This window comes from Leopardus geoffroyi, chromosome D1 (genome assembly GCF_018350155.1).
Source record: "Leopardus geoffroyi isolate Oge1 chromosome D1, O.geoffroyi_Oge1_pat1.0, whole genome shotgun sequence".
Lineage (NCBI taxonomy): Eukaryota > Metazoa > Chordata > Mammalia > Carnivora > Felidae > Leopardus > Leopardus geoffroyi.
Genome location: NC_059329.1, coordinates 48,331,127 through 48,349,420, shown reverse-complemented (window position 1 = coordinate 48,349,420; position 18,294 = coordinate 48,331,127). Strand labels below are relative to the sequence as shown.

The 18,294-nt window shown below is 38.2% G+C and overlaps 1 protein-coding gene across 29 annotated transcripts in view; it reads right to left on the bottom strand.

Annotated features, from left to right (window-relative positions):
- DLG2 (discs large MAGUK scaffold protein 2) overlaps positions 1-18,294 on the bottom strand; it is a 2,060,218-nt gene that overhangs the window by 711,993 nt on the left and 1,329,931 nt on the right. For all 29 annotated transcript variants that reach the window (XM_045483773.1, XM_045483776.1, XM_045483777.1 and 26 more), the window contains one exon: positions 6,444-6,497. In XM_045483773.1, coding sequence (XP_045339729.1) covers positions 6,444-6,497 — 54 coding nt within the window. The remainder of the gene's footprint in view (positions 1-6,443; positions 6,498-18,294) is intronic.

Genomic DNA, 18,294 nt, shown 5'->3' with positions numbered 1-18,294 from the left:
TATTCCCTTGAAACAACTTTCTGGTCCTTTGTCCCAGAAGCATAGCTGTGTCTTCATGCAATGACCTGTCACACTTAAAGTTCTCTACAAACATCTCACTGATAATACTTACGATACAATAATAATACAATAATTACGATTGCTTTCAAATAACTTTTACATAAATGATCTTGGAGCTCGAATACTGTGGGTGATACTGATGAGAGAGCATAAGGCAAGCTGATACCCCACAAGCCCCGTACCCTCCCCAGGTGAGATATCTGTGACATTCCTTAGGCACTCCTGGCTGCCAAAGAACAAGGGGAAGGGGAAAACAAATGGTTAGCTGAGAGAGGTCACAGTCACAGTCATGCAGGAGACATATCTCTATCAGTTTACAAATGTCTTAGTAAATTACAAGAAAAGGATGATCTTATCAATAGCCTAGCCTCCAGACACCTATAGACCCAACTCAGTTTCATGGAGCCCTAACACCACCCTCCCCTCCATGATGATGTAGGGAACAAAGGCAAGATGAAAATATAAATAAAATTAAACTTCCTTTTTTAATATACATTTTTCTTTTTCTTTTTTTAATGTTTCTTTATTTTTGAGGGGGAGAGAGAGCAAGCGAGTGAGTGACCAGAGAGAGAGGGAATTTGAGGGTCTGAAGTGGGCTCCACTCTGACAGCACACAGCCTGAAGCAGGGCTTTAACTCAAGAACTGGAAGACCATAACCTGAGCTGAAGTCCAATGCTTAACCGACTGAGCCACCCAGGGGCCCGAACATTAAATTTCTTTATAACCTGTAGCCCATTGACAAATATTTGAGATAGGGACAGTAAAACATTCCTCCAATAAACTTCTGTCTTGTCTTACTGTTAATGACTTACTGGAGGAAAAACCGCCTTAGCTTGACAATAGCAAAGACTGTGGTTTCCTCTGAGTCCTCTTTAGCATATGAAAGTCCTTTATGGAAACTTTCCTTTTTGCCTGTACCTCCCTCAACTGCAAGGTGTATAATCAGTTGCTCCTCACAATTCTAGGGCAGCTCTTTCTGCCCATGGGTCCTGTCCCCTTGGTTTAATAAAATCACTGTTTTGCACCAAAGAAGTCTCAAGAATTCTTACCCATTGGCTCTGGACCCTACCACTCCAAACTGCATCAATACTATTAAGGACCTTCTCATATTTTTTGTAACTTAATCCCCCTTTCTTCTTTTCTCTCCTCTACTTCTCTTACTCCTTCAATTTCTTGGGATGTTTTCCAAGCCACAGTCCTGGAACTTCTGGAACAAATCCCTTGTGTCCATTATTATTTCTATCTCTGGAAACAAAGTTTCAGACAACAAAGTGTCTCAAAGAAAACTAAGGTCATTGCACTGTCAATACTTGATAGATGTTTCTTTTATTTCTCCATAGTTTCCATTAAACATCCTTAATAATCTAGACACTCACTTACCATATCAGTTGAACCAGTGCCCTTTGACACTGTAATTATTTATTGCCACTGACCTATTAATATATTAAAAAAAAACTTTTAACAGTTATTTTTGAGAGACAGAGAGAGACAAAGCACAAGCAGGGGAGGGGCAGAGAGAGAGGGAGATACAGCAGGCTCTAGGCTCTGAGCTCTACGCGGGGCTTGAACCCATAAACTGTGAGATCATGACCTGAGTCGAAGTCGGATGCTTAACCAGCTGAGCCACCCAGGAGCCCTGACCTACCAATATTTTAAAAGTGTAAGTTTCTTTCTTTTGTACTCGTTTTTCTTATAAAGGGCATTTACAAATTCTTAGCCCTTTTATTTAAGACTTTGGCATAGTAAACTAGTTTGTTGTTTAGCAAATATTCACTCCTTCTTCTACTTTGAGCTTGGCAATATGACTTGCTTTGGCCAGTGGGGTGTTAGTGACGTCATGTGAACATAGCCTTCAACTGTGTTTGTGTCCTGGGCTTTCCTCTTGTGTTTTGGCCATTACAATTAAAATAACATACTCTGGGTAGTACTGTCCCACTCCCCGGGCCCCAGAATCAAACACTTGAAGCCAACCTGGTAATCTACAGTCTACAGCAGTTGGCCCAACCAACCAGCAAACACTTACGGGAAGAATAAATGCTTATTGTTATATGCCATTGATTATGTGGTTATTGGTTGCACACCCAAAACTGTTATGTAGAGTGAAAGTAAATGATAGACCAAGCTCTACCATTTACTAGTTGAGCTAGAATGTCTGTATCTGTAAAATGAGAGGTTTGCATTCATTGGATCCTAAGTTACTCAACAACATTTAAAACTCATGATTCTTGAGTATACTATTTATTACAGTATATTTCCAGAAAACAAGTAAAAATATAACCAGTATATAATGAACTCTAGAGAAGGATGGATAAAAAGGAATCCTAGAATTTCTGATTAATTTTATTTTTTTTTTAAAGCAGAAAGAATGGGGTTTCGTTGGATGGTGTTCAATATACGACTCTGCTCATCTACAAAAGCCAAAAGTATGTCCAGAGAGGAGGCTTCCGGACTGACTTCCATGTCAGTTGGTTGCAGAGTACTTATAGGGTAACATGGTATCTTTTCACTAAGTCAGGCTTCAGGGATGTAGACTTACAGATCATATGCAGGCTCTACTCACTGTGAACTATCTAAGAACACAGTATATTCATCAACTGCCATAAGACAATATTTAACATATAATGGAGAAGAATAACATGATTGAGTGAAAAATGTAAACTACAGAGTGCTGAAATGGCAATTTGCTTTTTCTCTTTGCTTTTCCTTGAGGGATTTTAACCTTCATATAGGGGATTCCTGCTTTGCAGGAGAGGTGGGGTTATACCATATGTAACATCATACCCAACCTTAAAATATCATGACATCATGAAAGAACGAGATTATTTGAAGCATTTGTATGTAAGAACCTCAGTGATTCCCCCCCCCATTTGTTAATGGTAGATACTTTAAGAGCTCTAAAAACCCCTAACTTCCTGCCTAAAAAAGGCAGAAATCTCTTTAAACATTTTTTGTGCCTTATTAGATACTTAATTTAAAAATTTCCTTTGACCACAGATTTCCTCTAGTTATTCAATTGCTGTTTATATGCATGCCAAGGAATTGTTTCCACAAGGACAACATATTTCTAAAATCAAACTTGCTCACTGGCAAAATTAATATTTACTTGTAATGAAATTATTTGTGAGGACAATAATACACATTAAAATTTGTCATTTAAGTAATATTTTTGAAGAAGGAAATGCTCTTATGCAATTTGACTGAAATGCTCTGGGGAGCTCTGAGATCGTTTTTTCATTAAATAGATCTGAAATTATGTGAACAACTAGAACATGAGAAAGGAAAGAGGAAAACAAAGTTTAGAACACCAGGGAGCGAGAAAATAGACTGCGAACGGAACAGCGATTTGTTCAAGGTTACCCAGTGAATCAGGAACAAAGAGGAAGGTTGGACTTATGCCAAAAGCCAAAGTATATCTACATTTATGGCTGTGTGCTAAATCTGCATTTTCAATAGATGATGTACTCATGTTTATATGGGGGAAGATAGTCATATTTACCATCCTCTCAGGGCCTAGCATGTGTTACTGCATAAGTTTTTATTATTTACATAAAATGATAAATAAACACTTAGAAGCCAGAAGTTAACAAAGCATGATTTCATGGTTCCTGGGAGGCTCAGTCGGTTAAGTGTCCCACTCTTGATTTCAACTCAGGTCATGATCTCATGGTTTGTGAGATCAAGCCCCAAGTCTGGCTCAGTGCTGACAGTGTGGAGCCTGCTTGAGATTGTCTATCTCCCTCTCTCTCTTTCTGACCCTCCCCTACTCTCTCTTTCTTTCTCTCTCTCAATATAAATAAATGAACTTTAAAAAAAAAAGCATTATTTCACATACATAATTTCATTGCGTCCCCACAATCACCTCTGAGGTAGGTATTATAATTCCTGTCGTAAAGATAAATTTAGATCCAGAAAAATTAAATGACTTGCTGAACAACACATTGTCATGAAACACATTGGGATATTTTCACCACAGCAAACGGGTCAGCAACCCTCTCTAAAGATACTACTTAAGGAAGCTCAAAGAGGTTTTGCATTAAGTACAAAAAAGTTGAAGATTAAAAAAACAAGACCCTTTGAAGAACTCAAATTTGTATACAAAGTTGATATTTAGGGAATAGAAAGCAATTTAATTAATTTGTTATATGTAGCTGATTTTACTAGCTAATTAGCTGTGATATCAGTCAAGTAGGTCTGCATAAAATCTTTAAATTCTGTCAATAAATTATTTGTACATGAGGGCATCTGGCCATTCAGGCATGAGAATCCTAAGAGACGGCTTTGAAATAATACAGATCTACCAAAGAAAGCAGTCCTATTTACAAAATCAAGTCTGTGCTCCATGTCTACTTCAAAGCACTGTTCATCTGCCTTGCCTATGAATATAGCAAAGAATTTTTCTAGAGTAAAAACACAGAATTCCTTAAAATATACATGAATCTCTGTCCCAAAGCTATTGGGGCCTCTGTGACAAGTTGTCTTCCATCCAAATCCACATGTAGCAGAGGAGAAAGCAAAGTTTTTCCCAAGCGGAGAGAAAACAAGTGAGAAAAGGTGGGAATATAAGAGGTTGTATGATAAAGAGTTAAGTGAGAGTCTATCTACATTCATTCTTGGCTCTGCTCCTAACTGTGCAACCTTGAAAAAGTTACTTAATCTCTTTATGATTCAGTTTTCGGATCTGTAATATAAAGAAAGTAATAGAACCTATCTTACAGGGTTATTTTAAGGATTGAGTTAATATTTGTTAATAATTGAGTTAATTAGTGTCAGGTATAGTAATACTAATATAAATGTTTGATTAGTGAAGGAAGATGGGGAGAGTGAGAGACAGAATAGTGGACACTGTGTGTCTTTAATGTATTACTTTGCTTCCTACTAACAGGATCCTTGTCTTTCCAGAACTGGGGCCACTGATTCCTACCAGTAAGCTTTTAACCCCATTTCTTGTCTGACCCCAAACGACTCTTGTTCAGAAAGATTTAGGAAGCCCTAGCTCAGTAGTTCAGGTGAGTCAGCACTAAGTCAAGCTTGTTGTTATTCTTATCCTGACCCTGTGTCCCAGTTTCAGTCACTTGTTCCTGTAATCAAGTCCCAACCTTGTATTCCAATTCTAGCATTATGCTCCCCTGTGGCGGAGTCCTGGCTTGGAGGATCAGCTCAGGATCTCCAGTTCCTTTGAGGCAGAAGCCACCCAAAGGGTAGCCTCTGGACCACTGGCACACAGTGCATGAACTTTGGAAAATCAGTTGCCTATATTTAAAAATTCCAAACCTTTACATAAAAATTCAAATTTCCAACTTCTCTAGAAAAGTTAGATGATTTGGTAACACTTGGTCCCCATCTCTTTTTGGCACCAATCCACTGGAGCCAAGTGGCAGCTGCCCCCTTTGGAACGCCATGTACTCTCGATTCCCTGCTGTCCCCATGCCTTTTCCTTCATTTATTTCTGGGAGTTACTTTGTCCTTGTAAGCATTTAAGGTTGGGTCTAAGAGTTAGAATAGCGATACTTACCAAGCATTTACATTGCGCCAGGTAATTTTTCAAGTGCTTCATGAGTTTTATGCATTTAATCAAAGACCAGGCATCTGTTCTTATCCAACCTCCCTGCAGTCCTTCTCTTTGCTTCAAATCGTCTGTCTGTACACACACCTGTGTTTGTCCCATCTTCCCCAATCACTACTGTCTATCCATTAGCTAGGGTCACACATAAAGCCTTGTCACACCTCCAAAATGTCAACTGCTCACCCACACTGTGGCCTGCTGCCACCCTCCAATCTCCCCTGCTGAGTCAAACTTTGTTGTTCAAGAATTTTGGCCATTATAGTGGTTGTACTTAATCCCAGGCTTTACCCATTTGTCTGATTCTAGTATCTATCTCATGCTCCAGGCTTTCATAAAACCATGCCTTTCATTATACATAGAAAGACTACACCCTTAAAAAATGTGTTCCAACTCTTGTTAGAAACCCAGCAAAACCCATCAAATACTTGATAGCTTACTTATGTTGTATGTGCTACCACAGAAATTTGATTTGATTATTCCTTTACTAAGAAACCCAAAGAAGTTTATCCATCTCTTCTATAAGCAATTCAGTATCTTTTCAGGGAACCACCCAGGAAACTACCATTTTTTTTAATACAATGGGCTTTTTTCCCTTATGATAGGCCCTTATGTTTTCCAAAACAATGAATGAAAGAGAAAACTATTTGCATAACTAAGCTGAGATTTAGCAAATATCAAAACAGAACTCACAAAACTCTTTCTACACATTTCATAAGATTATCTGGACTGGGTAGAGTTGAATATGTATTGAATTTTAAATTTAGCTCATTAAATTCTAACATAATTTTTAAAGAAAGTCTTAATAAAAATGTTACTTACATAAGGAATCGTGTCCAAAGTATCTGTGTTGACAATTATAGGAGCAGGGCTGGCCTAAAAAAGAGACACAAGAAAAAAAATTAAATAACAGGTAATCTATTCTGAGATAGGATCTGTTAAACTTATTTAACAGAGTTCAACAGTATTTCTTGAGAACCTGTAAAGGCACTATGTCAAGGTTTCAAGGGATAAATGAAATGTCTTGGAATTCCCTGAAACCACCTTCCTTCAAGTATTTGCTATATTGACTACATAATGAAATGAAGTAAGCAGTTAAATTTGTACTCATTTTCCCTTTAATTCTACCCAACAGTAGGAGGTGAGGATTTGAGCTGTATATGAGGTAAGAATTTCTAATAAATTGGGTGAGTAAAAATGTATAGCATTTCTTTATAAAATGGCTATACAAAATAAATTTAATTTCTCTCTCATGGAAACAAAATTTAACCTAAAGCAATATTTGTAACCCTCCTCTTTAAACTGCCTTTTGAGAATATGTTGAAATAGAAAGATTCACTTATTGACATCTTATGTGTATATTTACCTATTATATATTCTGTACCATATCTTTCATCATTTGTGCTTTTCTGATCATGTACCTTAGAAATCCTTAGCTAGAAAATTACAAATTAGTCAAAGGTGGCATAAAATCATTATGAGTATGCTAAACTTCCTTTTTTAAAAAAAATGTACAACCTGCAGTCATTCCCTTTAAAGCTGGGTAGGAATCTGTGTAACTGATACAGAAGTGCTACAAGCCAAGTCATTAGAAAATGAGAGATTGCAATCTCTATTTGCATCAACCAATCTGACTTCATGAATATTGAGTAGATCTATCTTTATTTTCTAGTTTCTAGAATTTTCATAGCATCTTTTCCTTCATCCCCTGCAGGATCTTTAATCTCCTTCCCAAATTGCAGATTTCATTTAGATAGAAAAAATACTCTCATCATGGTAAATCCAGAGCTGTCCTGTAAGACATGGTAGTTTTGGCAAGTGCTCAACTTTTGGGACATTTCATTAGCTGTGCCCTCTGGAGTTAACAGAGTTAACAGCTTTTAAATGTCAATCTGTTAATCAAATGATTAAAAAAATGGCAATCCAGCAGATTTTACAAAACAAAATTCCATGTTTTAACATAACACACCAGGCATTGAAAACATGACCCTGGTCTATATGTGTCCATAGTGAGCCAACTAGATGTTCACAGTTTATTCATTAACTCCTAATAGCAAGTACCTTTAGGGTGAATAGGGGCTTTGGAGAAAGACAGTTTTCACAGGATCCCAACAAAACAAACAAACAAACAAACAGACCCTAAACACCTGCATACAAAAAGGCAGTTCTTATTAAGAGGCATGTGGTGGTGTAGGGAGAAGAACAAGAGGTTTGGAGTTAGAGAACCTGGGCTCAAGTTTGGTTTAGCAACTTTCTGATTATACGTTTTGGGGCTGAGCAACTTTCTGATGGTGAGATCTGGAGGCAATTACACTAATTCCCTTTGTCTCATTTTCTTTCTCTGTAGAATGGGAATAGAAATAATCATCTTCTGAAAGAGTCATTTGAAGAATAAGTGAGATGATATATTTGAATGTGCTTTGTAAACTTATATTTCAGAATCAATATTAAATATTATTATTAGCATCCCTAAAGACAGACCACTGTAAGAATATATTATTGACTGGTTTGTGAATTATTTACACCCCAGAGATTTCAAAGCCATGATAGTGGCTACAATCACACTAAAGAAAACTAAAGATTAGACCATGTGACTTACTATTTATTAAATATGTATTACCTGCCCAGGTATAAGAAAATGCACATATATCCTCATTTAATCTCCACAAAACCATAGTGATAAAGCATTATTATCACTATCCACATATTATAGGTGAGAAAATGGAGGCTCAGGGAAAATAAGAGCTGAGATTTAACACTGGCCTTTCTGACCTCAAAATCCATTTTTTTTCCACACTAAGTTGCTCCATGATCTGAGTATCTAGGTGGCTCAGTTGCAAGAGTCCTGCAGTGATTGCAGATCTCGAGGTAGAGCAGCACAGAAGGTTCTGGCAAACCAAAGACCACCCTGGAGGCAAGAGCTGCCTTAAGTCTTACATATCAGATATTGAAAGCAATCTGGTGATGCCTGAATGGTTACTGTTGTTGTCTTCCTCTTCTGTTTTTTAGTTTTTACTTCCTCTCTTCTATGCTTTCTAATTGGTTCCCAGGACTCTTCTAAAACATTTGTGCCTTGCCCCCTTGACCAGACTGAAAGCTTTCCAAGTATTACACCCAAGACTTATATTTAGTACAATTTGATCAATAAATATGTATTGATTTGATTCAACCCATCTTACTTTTGTTTTTCCTCTTACAGATTATATTAACATGATCTAGGAATAAATTTTGTATGCAAGCCCATTTCCTTTATGATGTCATTTATCCCTTTCATATGTTTATGCTGCTATTTTCCTTTTCATATACATAAATTCAGGTTTTCTAATCAGACTCTGTTTAAAAAATGACAAGGATTGAATATTTTCCCAGAATTCTTCACAGCACTTGGTTACACCAAAGGAGCTCAGCAACAACTTAGGAATTACTGGCTAAATGTTGATATAAAGTATAGGTGAGGGTATAAAAGAAAGTAATAGCTCTTTGTAAGCTCGTAAACTCAGGAGAGCATTTCTAGGATAACTCCAAAATCTCCCATGTTACCAACAAAACTGTGACTACTTTTCCAGATTATCCACTGTCACTATCTTTCCTTAATCAGTCCCTATTGCTTAACTATCCAGCTTTTATGAAATATTGATTATTTCATAACTGTAAGCTGTAAAGGTTATGAAGTATAATCTATGTTATGTGGAAAGCTCCTTATTGAGTAAAAAAGATTCAGAAGCCCGCATTAATGCCTGCATCTTTTAATGTCATTAAAAATGCATGAACGAACAAAATGTACAGATTGTTTGAATATACACATACAGCACATACATCTGACACTGACAAATCCCAGGCATGAATGCCAAGATGTCATGGTTGGCTGTTCTGTATCCCACTGCTGCTATATCCGGCTCTCTGAAGATCAGATCTCCCACTGCTTTGTTCCAGGACCCTCATGACCCTCCCCAGACTGTTTTCACAGAAGCTTCTTGGAGGTACTCAATGATACACATCGGCAGAGAATAAAAATCCCAAGTGGTGACAGAGTATAGTTGAATTCTAAGTATGGCCCATGAGTGTGCTTCTGTCACCAGTTGTGAATTTCAGATCTCCCCGTGGCTCATCCTGGCTTCTGTTTCTTTTCTCGCTTTTGAAATCATGTGAGTCCATGCCTAGTTTGATCAGGTCTGGTTTTAGATTCTTAAAACCAGTTCCCTAGTTGCTTTGATGGTTCCCACTAAGCTTTATCTCCACAATTCTTACTGCCTTGCTGTACACATAGTCTCTTTAATTGGGTATTGGGTATTCTCTTTAATTGAACTCCTAAATCAAACTGGTGACTTAGCAGATTCCAGTGTCCAACTTCAATATGCTGATTTCCATTAAATGGAAAGAAATTTTTAACAAATATGAAAAAATCCTTTTTTAATTTATTTTTATTATTTATTTATTTATTTTTACTTTTAGCAAGAGAGATAAATAAGCAGGGAGAGAGAATGAGAGAGAGACAGAGACAGAGACAGAGACAGAGACAAAGAGAGAGAATCTTAAGCAGGTTCCATGCTCAGCACAGAGCTGGGTGTGGGGCTCGATCCCACAACCCTGGGATCATGACCTGAACAGAAATCAAGAGTCCGATGCTCAGCTGACTGAGCCACCAGGTGCCCCTGAAAAAAATTCTTTTAATGAGAAGTTTCAAGGCTTGTCTTTATATAAATATAGCCAAGGATTTTTGAAACTATAAAGGCTGAAGAAACCAATCTCTCTTAGGTGACCCAAACTATGAGATATACATGGTTTGCATTTTATATTACATTCTTTATATGTGGAGAAAGCCAGTTTACAGCAAGAGGGAAGTATAAAGTTAATTGTAGAAAAGCGAAAAGCAAACAGAGAGAATACTGAAATATTGAAATTGTAAGATCAAGTTATTCATGAATTCCAGCCATTTTCCTCTCTTTGAGCTCCATAGGATACCCACATACCTTTACATTACATCAATAACATTGTTCATCCCAGTAAAAGATAAATGACTGCTCTTTGCCACAAAGAAAATAGTGACATAGATTTACTCAAGATCTGCAATTGCCCCTGAGCATCATCACTACCTGAAATCTTATGGTACCATGACCAAGCCACAGCCAGATCTTCGGTGTATTAACACTGGGGTGGGTAAGAAGAAAGTCAAGCATTTATATAGCATTTATTTATATAATTAACTTATTTAATCTTCACATAACCCAATGAGTCAAGTACCATTATTCTCTATTCACAAGTGAGGAAGTAGAGTTTCAGTAATTTTCCCAAAGTCAGACATATGGTAAATATACCATCTTCAAACCTAGACAGTCTAGCTCAGAATCCATATTCTTGACAATTATACTCTACTGTCTCTCAGAACGGAGTTGGAATTTACAAGAACTCTTTGGATTCTAACTACCGTTGCTCACTAACAGGTCAGAGGCCAGCTCAAAGCAAAGTTAGATATATACACCTTGATCCTGGCTGGTGGCAGAGCCTTCCCCTCCTCACTCTGGCCCAGTTACAGGGGTCCAGATATATCATGTGAACAGACCTGCAGGAGGCATGGCTTAGGAGAAGGTAATAAGTGTCAGTCTAATGGCAGAACTCTAGCAAGCTGCTTGCCTTGTTTATCACTGCAAAGATTAAATGCTTCTGGGGGCTGCTCTCCCAGGCAATTTAGTGAAAACCAAAGGTGATTTGAATGTTAACGTTAGTTTGGGAAGATATAGTCAGGCATAGCCAGGCTGACTAAGTCTGGATGTTTTTTTTTTTTTTTTGTTTTGTTTTTTTTAACGTTTATTTATTTTTGGGACAGAGAGAGACAGAGCATGAACGGGGGAGGGGCAGAGAGAGAGAGGGAGACACAGAATCGGAAACAGGCTCCAGGCTCTGAGCCATCAGCCCAGAGCCTGACGCGGGGCTCGAACTCACGGACCGTGAGATCGTGACCTGGCTGAAGTCGGACGCTTAACTGACTGCGCCACCCAGGCGCCCCAAGTCTGGATGTTTTAAGTAAGCTCCAAGGAAAATTTCTGGTAAATGACTGATTAAAGACATATTGATGGCTGTGTGAGAGAGAAACAAAATAAAAGAAACACACCCACTTTAGAATTACAAAACTTTACAGCTGGGACCTTAAGGATCATTTAATTCTATCCTTTCACTCTATAAATATGGAAATGGACACATGGCCTAGTGGCATGTCCCAGATCTCACAATTATTTAGTATGGAAACTAAAGACAGGGTAACAACAGCAATAACAAGAATAAACTGTTAAGCATTTATTAAATGCCTATTATGTTCCAGGGGCTGTGGTAAATACTTAAGATGCATCAATGTATTTACTTCTCAAAATATTTTAAGGAAAACATCACTGTTCCCATTTATTTTTTAATTATTTTTTATTTTTATTTTTTTTTCAACGTTTATTTATTTTTGGGACAGAGAGAGACAGAGCATGAACGGGGGAGGGGCAGAGAGAGAGGGAGACACAGAATCGGAAACAGGCTCCAGGCTCTGAGCTGTCAGCACAGAGCCCGACGCGAGGCTCAAACTCATGGACCGCGAGATCGTGACCTGGCTGAAGTCGGACGCTTAACCGACTGCGCCACCCAGGAGCCCCTTTAATTATTTTTTAAATGTTCATTTATTTTTGAAGCATCTTTTTTAATGTTTATTCATTTTTCAGAGAGAGAGAGAGAGAGAAAGAAAGAAATAAAGAGAGACAGTGTGAGTGGGGGAAGAACAGAGAGAGTGAGACACAGAATCCCAAGCAGGCTCCAGGCTCTGAGCTGTCATCAGAGAGCCCAATGCAGGGTTCAAATTCATGAGCTGTGAGATCATGACCTGAGCCAAAGTTAGACACCTAATTGACTCAGCACCCCCAGGCACCCCATTAAATGTTCATTTATTTTTGAGAGAGAGAAAGAGAGGTGGGGGGTAGAGAGAGAGGGAGATAACACTTAGCATAGAGCTTGATGCAGGGCTCAGACCTGATCATGACCTGAGCCAAAGTCAGATCATGACCTGAGTCAAAGTCAGACACTGCTCAACCAGCTGAGCCACCCAGGATCCCCTCATTGTTCCCATTTAAAGGAAAGAAGGAGGGAAGGAAGGAAAAAAGGGGGGGGGGGAGAAAGGGAGGAAGGAAGGAAGGAAGGAAGGAAGGAAGGAAGGAAGGAAGCAAGGAAGGAAGAAAGGCAGGCAGGCAGGCTCAAAGTGGCTAAGTCACCTGTCTAAGGCCTCAGACCTAAAAGGACTACAACCAGGTTTCAGACCCATGTCTTTATAGCCCCAGAACTCATGCTGATAACCACTTACATTTCCTGATTCCCTCTACTGAATTTTTCCAGGCTACATATTGAAAATTCAGTTATTTCCTGCCCTGTATGTTGCTAGTCACTCCTTCACTGTCTGAAGAGAAATTTCTCACTGTACTGACTCAGATTCAATTCCCCAATTCTCAGAGGGTTTCTAAGTCCCTTAATCTCTTTTAAACCCCCACTTAAAAAAAATGGGACAACGCTATTTTCCAGTTAACCTATTTCCCAAGAAGTTAGCTGAAGAAATAATGCATGTTAAGTGAAAAGAGAGGAACTCTATAGATGTAAGTTTATATTATTTATTAGTGTGGTTATTTTTTGCTTTCCTGAATTTTCTTCTCCTTTTCCTATTTCCTTTCCACAAGACAAGCCAGGGGCATGCAGTTTAATCCAGTATAGCTCTGAGTCATCACCAATAGTAGTACCAATAGTATCAGGTCTGTACTCTGGCTTGCCCTTACCCTCCAGTGACATACATACGTATATATGTGTGTGTGTGTGGGTGTGTGTGTGTGTATACACATACACACACACACACCCACACACACACACAAGTGAGGACACTGAGGCAATATCACGAGGGTGGGTAACTGAACAGTATGAGGCCTGAGGCGTAGCTAGGCAAGGCTTAACTTGCAGGTTAATGACTATGGCAGGGTATCTCCGGGAGCAACCTTGGAGGAAGTAAAAAACCTTGGCCCCTCTGCCTAACACTTTATAAAATGCAGAGATGGCTACCTACTTAGCTTACCATCAGCGTAGCTCAGAATATTGGAAAAAAAATGGCGGACTCATGTTTGGCCTGAATTCAGTTTAACTCTGCTTTCCTGAACTCTCTCAATAATAAAAATAATATTATCCTTACTTTACCGAAAACTGAGGCACAGAGATGTTAACTAACTTGCCCAAGGTCATTCAGCTGGTGATAGCAAGGCCAAGAATCAAATCTGAAAGTCCAGCTCCTATGTGGGTAATTCTTAACAACTGCAAAACATGTGCTTCTGTTCCCTGTTAAAATTTGATAAGTCTCCAGAAGTCTGTTCCAGTTAACACAACTTCCCTCACTGATCCTTGAAAATTCACCATTAGTCTTTCATCCCTTTGGATTGAAGTGTTAACATGCCTGCTCCATCCTCCTTTAAAATACAAGGTAGTGTAATACTCTGCAGAAAACAGATGATATCCTAACGACCTCAGTTAAGCTGAGTTATGTGCCTCCAACTCTAGTACAGAAAATCTGGAGTAGCCTGCAGAATGACACAGAGTGGAGATCTCAGAACCAAAGAGACTTTTCTTTATGTTTTCTCTAGAATTAAGTCCACTTGGAATAAGAGATAAAAATTGCTTGAACTACTAATTATGAGGACTCTAAATTCCCATGCAGCAACCCAGCCACATATCTCTCATATCTCTTTGCACTTAGTATAAAAGGCAAAAATAAATGACTCACCAAAACTTCAGATCATCACTGAAACTCAAATGGATAATTATATTATACTGGCCGCTAATACCATGCTTTATCATTTATAGAGTATATTTATATACATTAGATCATTTAATTTCCACAGAAAAAAGGAAGGGAACTAACACTGACCGAGCAAATAACCATTGTGTGGCAGGAGAACATGATAAGTTTTTATCTGTGTTTTCTTGTGTACTCCTCACAGAACCCAGAGGGACTGGTGGAATTTTCCTTTGTTTATAGTTAAGTAAACTGAGGTGTAGGGTGATTCAGTGAAATTCCCAACATCAGACAGCTAGAGGGGAGCAAAGCTGGAATTCAAACCCAGGTCCTTTGACTCCAAATCTCTTGCTTTTGTACATTAGTCCATGATGCCACAAATCCCACGGGCTCACAGTGAGCATTTACAAAACTAACTGCTTTATTTATATAAATGCTCTCTGGAGATTGCATGAAAAGTGGAGTCATTAGCTCAGATCTCAAATGTGGTTTAGTCAATGTGCCCCATGCCATATAACCATACATACTTAATTCACTGATTCACTCCATGTGGTGCTATTCCTGGAAAGATCCATGTGGATACCATCTGCTCCTTTTTGCTAAGCTACCAAAGAGCTATAGTCTTAGCAGCACAGTTATATTTTCAACACGTAGATACCAGAATTCTAAGCAAGCTGTTAATCTGGTTCATCAGGCTAAGGTGGGGCTAATTTCTTCTGTAGCACATGGATCAAGGTCTTGCATACAGTAGGTGATCAATAAATGGATACTATTTACTCCCTTCCCTCTCCTTTCTTTCCATCAAGCCAAGATTCTCACTACTTCAAGCACACACCTTGCTTAGGTCTACCATAAGATACTGTTTACATTTCTTCCTTCTCTTATGTCATGAATCAATCATGGTTCCCTCTCTTATTTATCTAACCAAATTATATCTATCCTTCAAGGACAGTCTAAAGCCCCCTAGACTCTCTATGAAAGTTTCCTCAATCTTGACTGCACGTTTCAATCTATCTCCATTCTGCACCCCCCCCCCCATTTTAAAGCATTCATTAGTTGTTACTTCAGTTTACACTGAATTATAAATGTTAAAGGAACTATGTGAAAGCACTAAACCCTGACATTCTTTTTTTTTTTAATGTTTTATTATTTTTAAGAGAGAGAGAGAGAATGTGAGAGGGGTACGGCCAGTGATAGAGGAGGACAGAAAATCCAAAGCAGGCTCTGTGCTGCAAGCAGCAAGTTGGATTTGGGGGCATAAACCTTGAGAGCATGACTTGAGCCAGAGCTGAACGCTCACCAAACTGAGCCACCCAGGCGCCCCTAAACCCTGACGTTCTTAATGAATATCAAGATGCGATATTTTCATCTCCTTGCTGAAACTGCAATTGTTTTGAGGAAAGGACTCTTATTTCATTTCTTTACCAGCCTCTTCCACCTACATTCCCATCAATGTTTTACATACAATATACTCAAAGATGTTTGTTAATGGGCACTTAGACCTTTGAAACTAGAGTTGCAGTAACAAGAGACAGGACTCATGAGAAACCCTGAGGTAACAGATTGTGTAAAATGGGTGGAAAGGGGTAACTGCACAATGCCCACTGGTGACTACTCTTGTACCACACTGATGGTGTGGATATGAGCATCTGGAACTTGTCATGCTATAGACTATGTTTTTCGGAAGCACAATATGTAAATTAAGGAAAGTAATAAACAGAAAGACTCTTCTATACCTAACATATGCTGGTCATTTATATTCATTCTTTTCTAATGCTCATAACACACCTATGAGTTACATAGTATAATTATGCTCATTATACAGATAAAGAAAGCGAGGCATGAGCCTGTAATGCAATGCATTCAAGGTCACTAGACTAATAGCTAGTGGAGCCAAGACTCATTCTTCTTTTTCTTAAAAGTTTAAGTTTTAATTTTAATTCCAGTTAGTTAACATACAGTCATACAGTGTTATATAGTAATTCAACAATTCCACACATACAATTCTCTGTGCTCATCATGACAAGCGCACTTGTGAATCCCCATCACCTATTTCACCTTACCTCCACTCCCCTCCCCTCTGGTGACCATCAATTTGTTCACTATAATTAGTAGCATCTGTTGGGGTACGTGGGGGCTTAGTCAGTTAAGCATCCGACTCTTGATTTTGGCTTCAGGTCCTGATCTCACAATTTTCAAGATCAAGCCCCTTGTCAGGCTCTGTGTTGATAACTCAGAGTCCACTTGAGATTCTCTCTCTCCCTGTCTCTGCCCCTCCCCAACTTGCACACATACACACACTCTCTCTCTTTCTCAAAATAAAAATAATAAACTTTAAAAAAGAGCCCATTTCTTGCTTTGTCCCTATCTCTCTTTTTTCCCCTTTGCTTGCTTGTTTTGTTCCTTAAATTCCACATACAAGTGAAATCATATGATATTTGTCTTTGACTTATTTTGCTTAGCATTATACTTTTAGTTCCATCCATGCTATTGCAAATGGCAAGCTTCCATTCTTTTTTTATGGCTTAAAAATATAGCTGATATATATATATATATATATATATATATATATATATATACACACCATATCTTTATCTATTCATCAATTGATGGATACTTAGGCTGCCTCCATATATTGACTATTGTAAATAATGCCACTATTAACATAGGGGTGCATGTATCCCTTTGAATTAGTGTTCCAGTATTCTTTGTGTTAAGGTCCAGTAGGGCAATTGTTGGATCATAAGGTAGTTCTATTTTTAACTTTTTGAGGAACCTCCATACTATCTTCCACAGTGGCTGCACCAGTTCACATTCTCACCAACAGTGTACGAGTATTCCTTTTTCTCCACATTCCCATCAACACCTCTTGTTTCTTGTGTTTTTGATTCTAGCCATTCTGACAAGTGTGAGGTGATACTTCATTGTAGTTTTAATTTGTATTTCTCTGATGATAAGTGATGATAAACATCTTTTCATGTGTCTGTTAGCTATCTGGATATTTTCTTTGGAGAAATGACTGTTCATGTCTTCTGACCATTTTTAATTGGATTATTTGTTTTTAGAGGTGTTTAGTTGTATCAGTTCCTCATATATTTTGGATAGTAATCCTTTATCGGATTTGCAAATATTTTCTCTTACCCTGTAGGTTGCCTTTTAGTTTTGTTGATTGTTTCCTTTCCTGTGCAGAAGCTTTTTATTTTGCTGTAGTCCCATTAATTCATTTTTGCCTTTGTCTCCCTTGCCTCCAGAGACATACTACAAAGAAGTTGCTATGGCTGATGTCAAAGATGTTACTGCCTGTGCTCTCTTCTAGGATTTTTATGATTTAAGGTCTCACATTTATGTCTTTAATTCATTTTAAATTGATTTTTGTGTATGGTGTAAGAGAGTGGTCCATTTTTTCCAAAAGGTCACTCTTCTTGACTCCAAATCCATGTGTTTGTTGTAATGTCACTCTGTGTTGAGTAAGGAAGGTGGTACTAGACGTGTTTCATGCTCTAACTTATATCCAACTGTACATTTCAGAAGTTGGAAAGGCAGAAGGAAGCATAGGATTTGATGAAAAGCTAAACACTCAAAGATCATGAAAAAAAACAAAAAGGCATTCCAGGAATTTGCTAAATTTTTCAGATGAATATGAAGATCTAGTTCAAAAGATTCACCAAGGAGTTCCTGGGTGGCTCAGACAGTTAAGCATACAGCTCTTGATTTCGGTTCAGGTCATGATCTCACAGTTTGTGGGTTCGTGACCTGTGTCAGGCTCTGTGTTGACAGCATGGAGATTTTTCTCTCTGCTCTCTCTCTCTCTCTCTCAAAATAAATAAACTTAAAAAAATATTCACCCAAACTAAACATTCACTTGAAGTCTCATGTTTC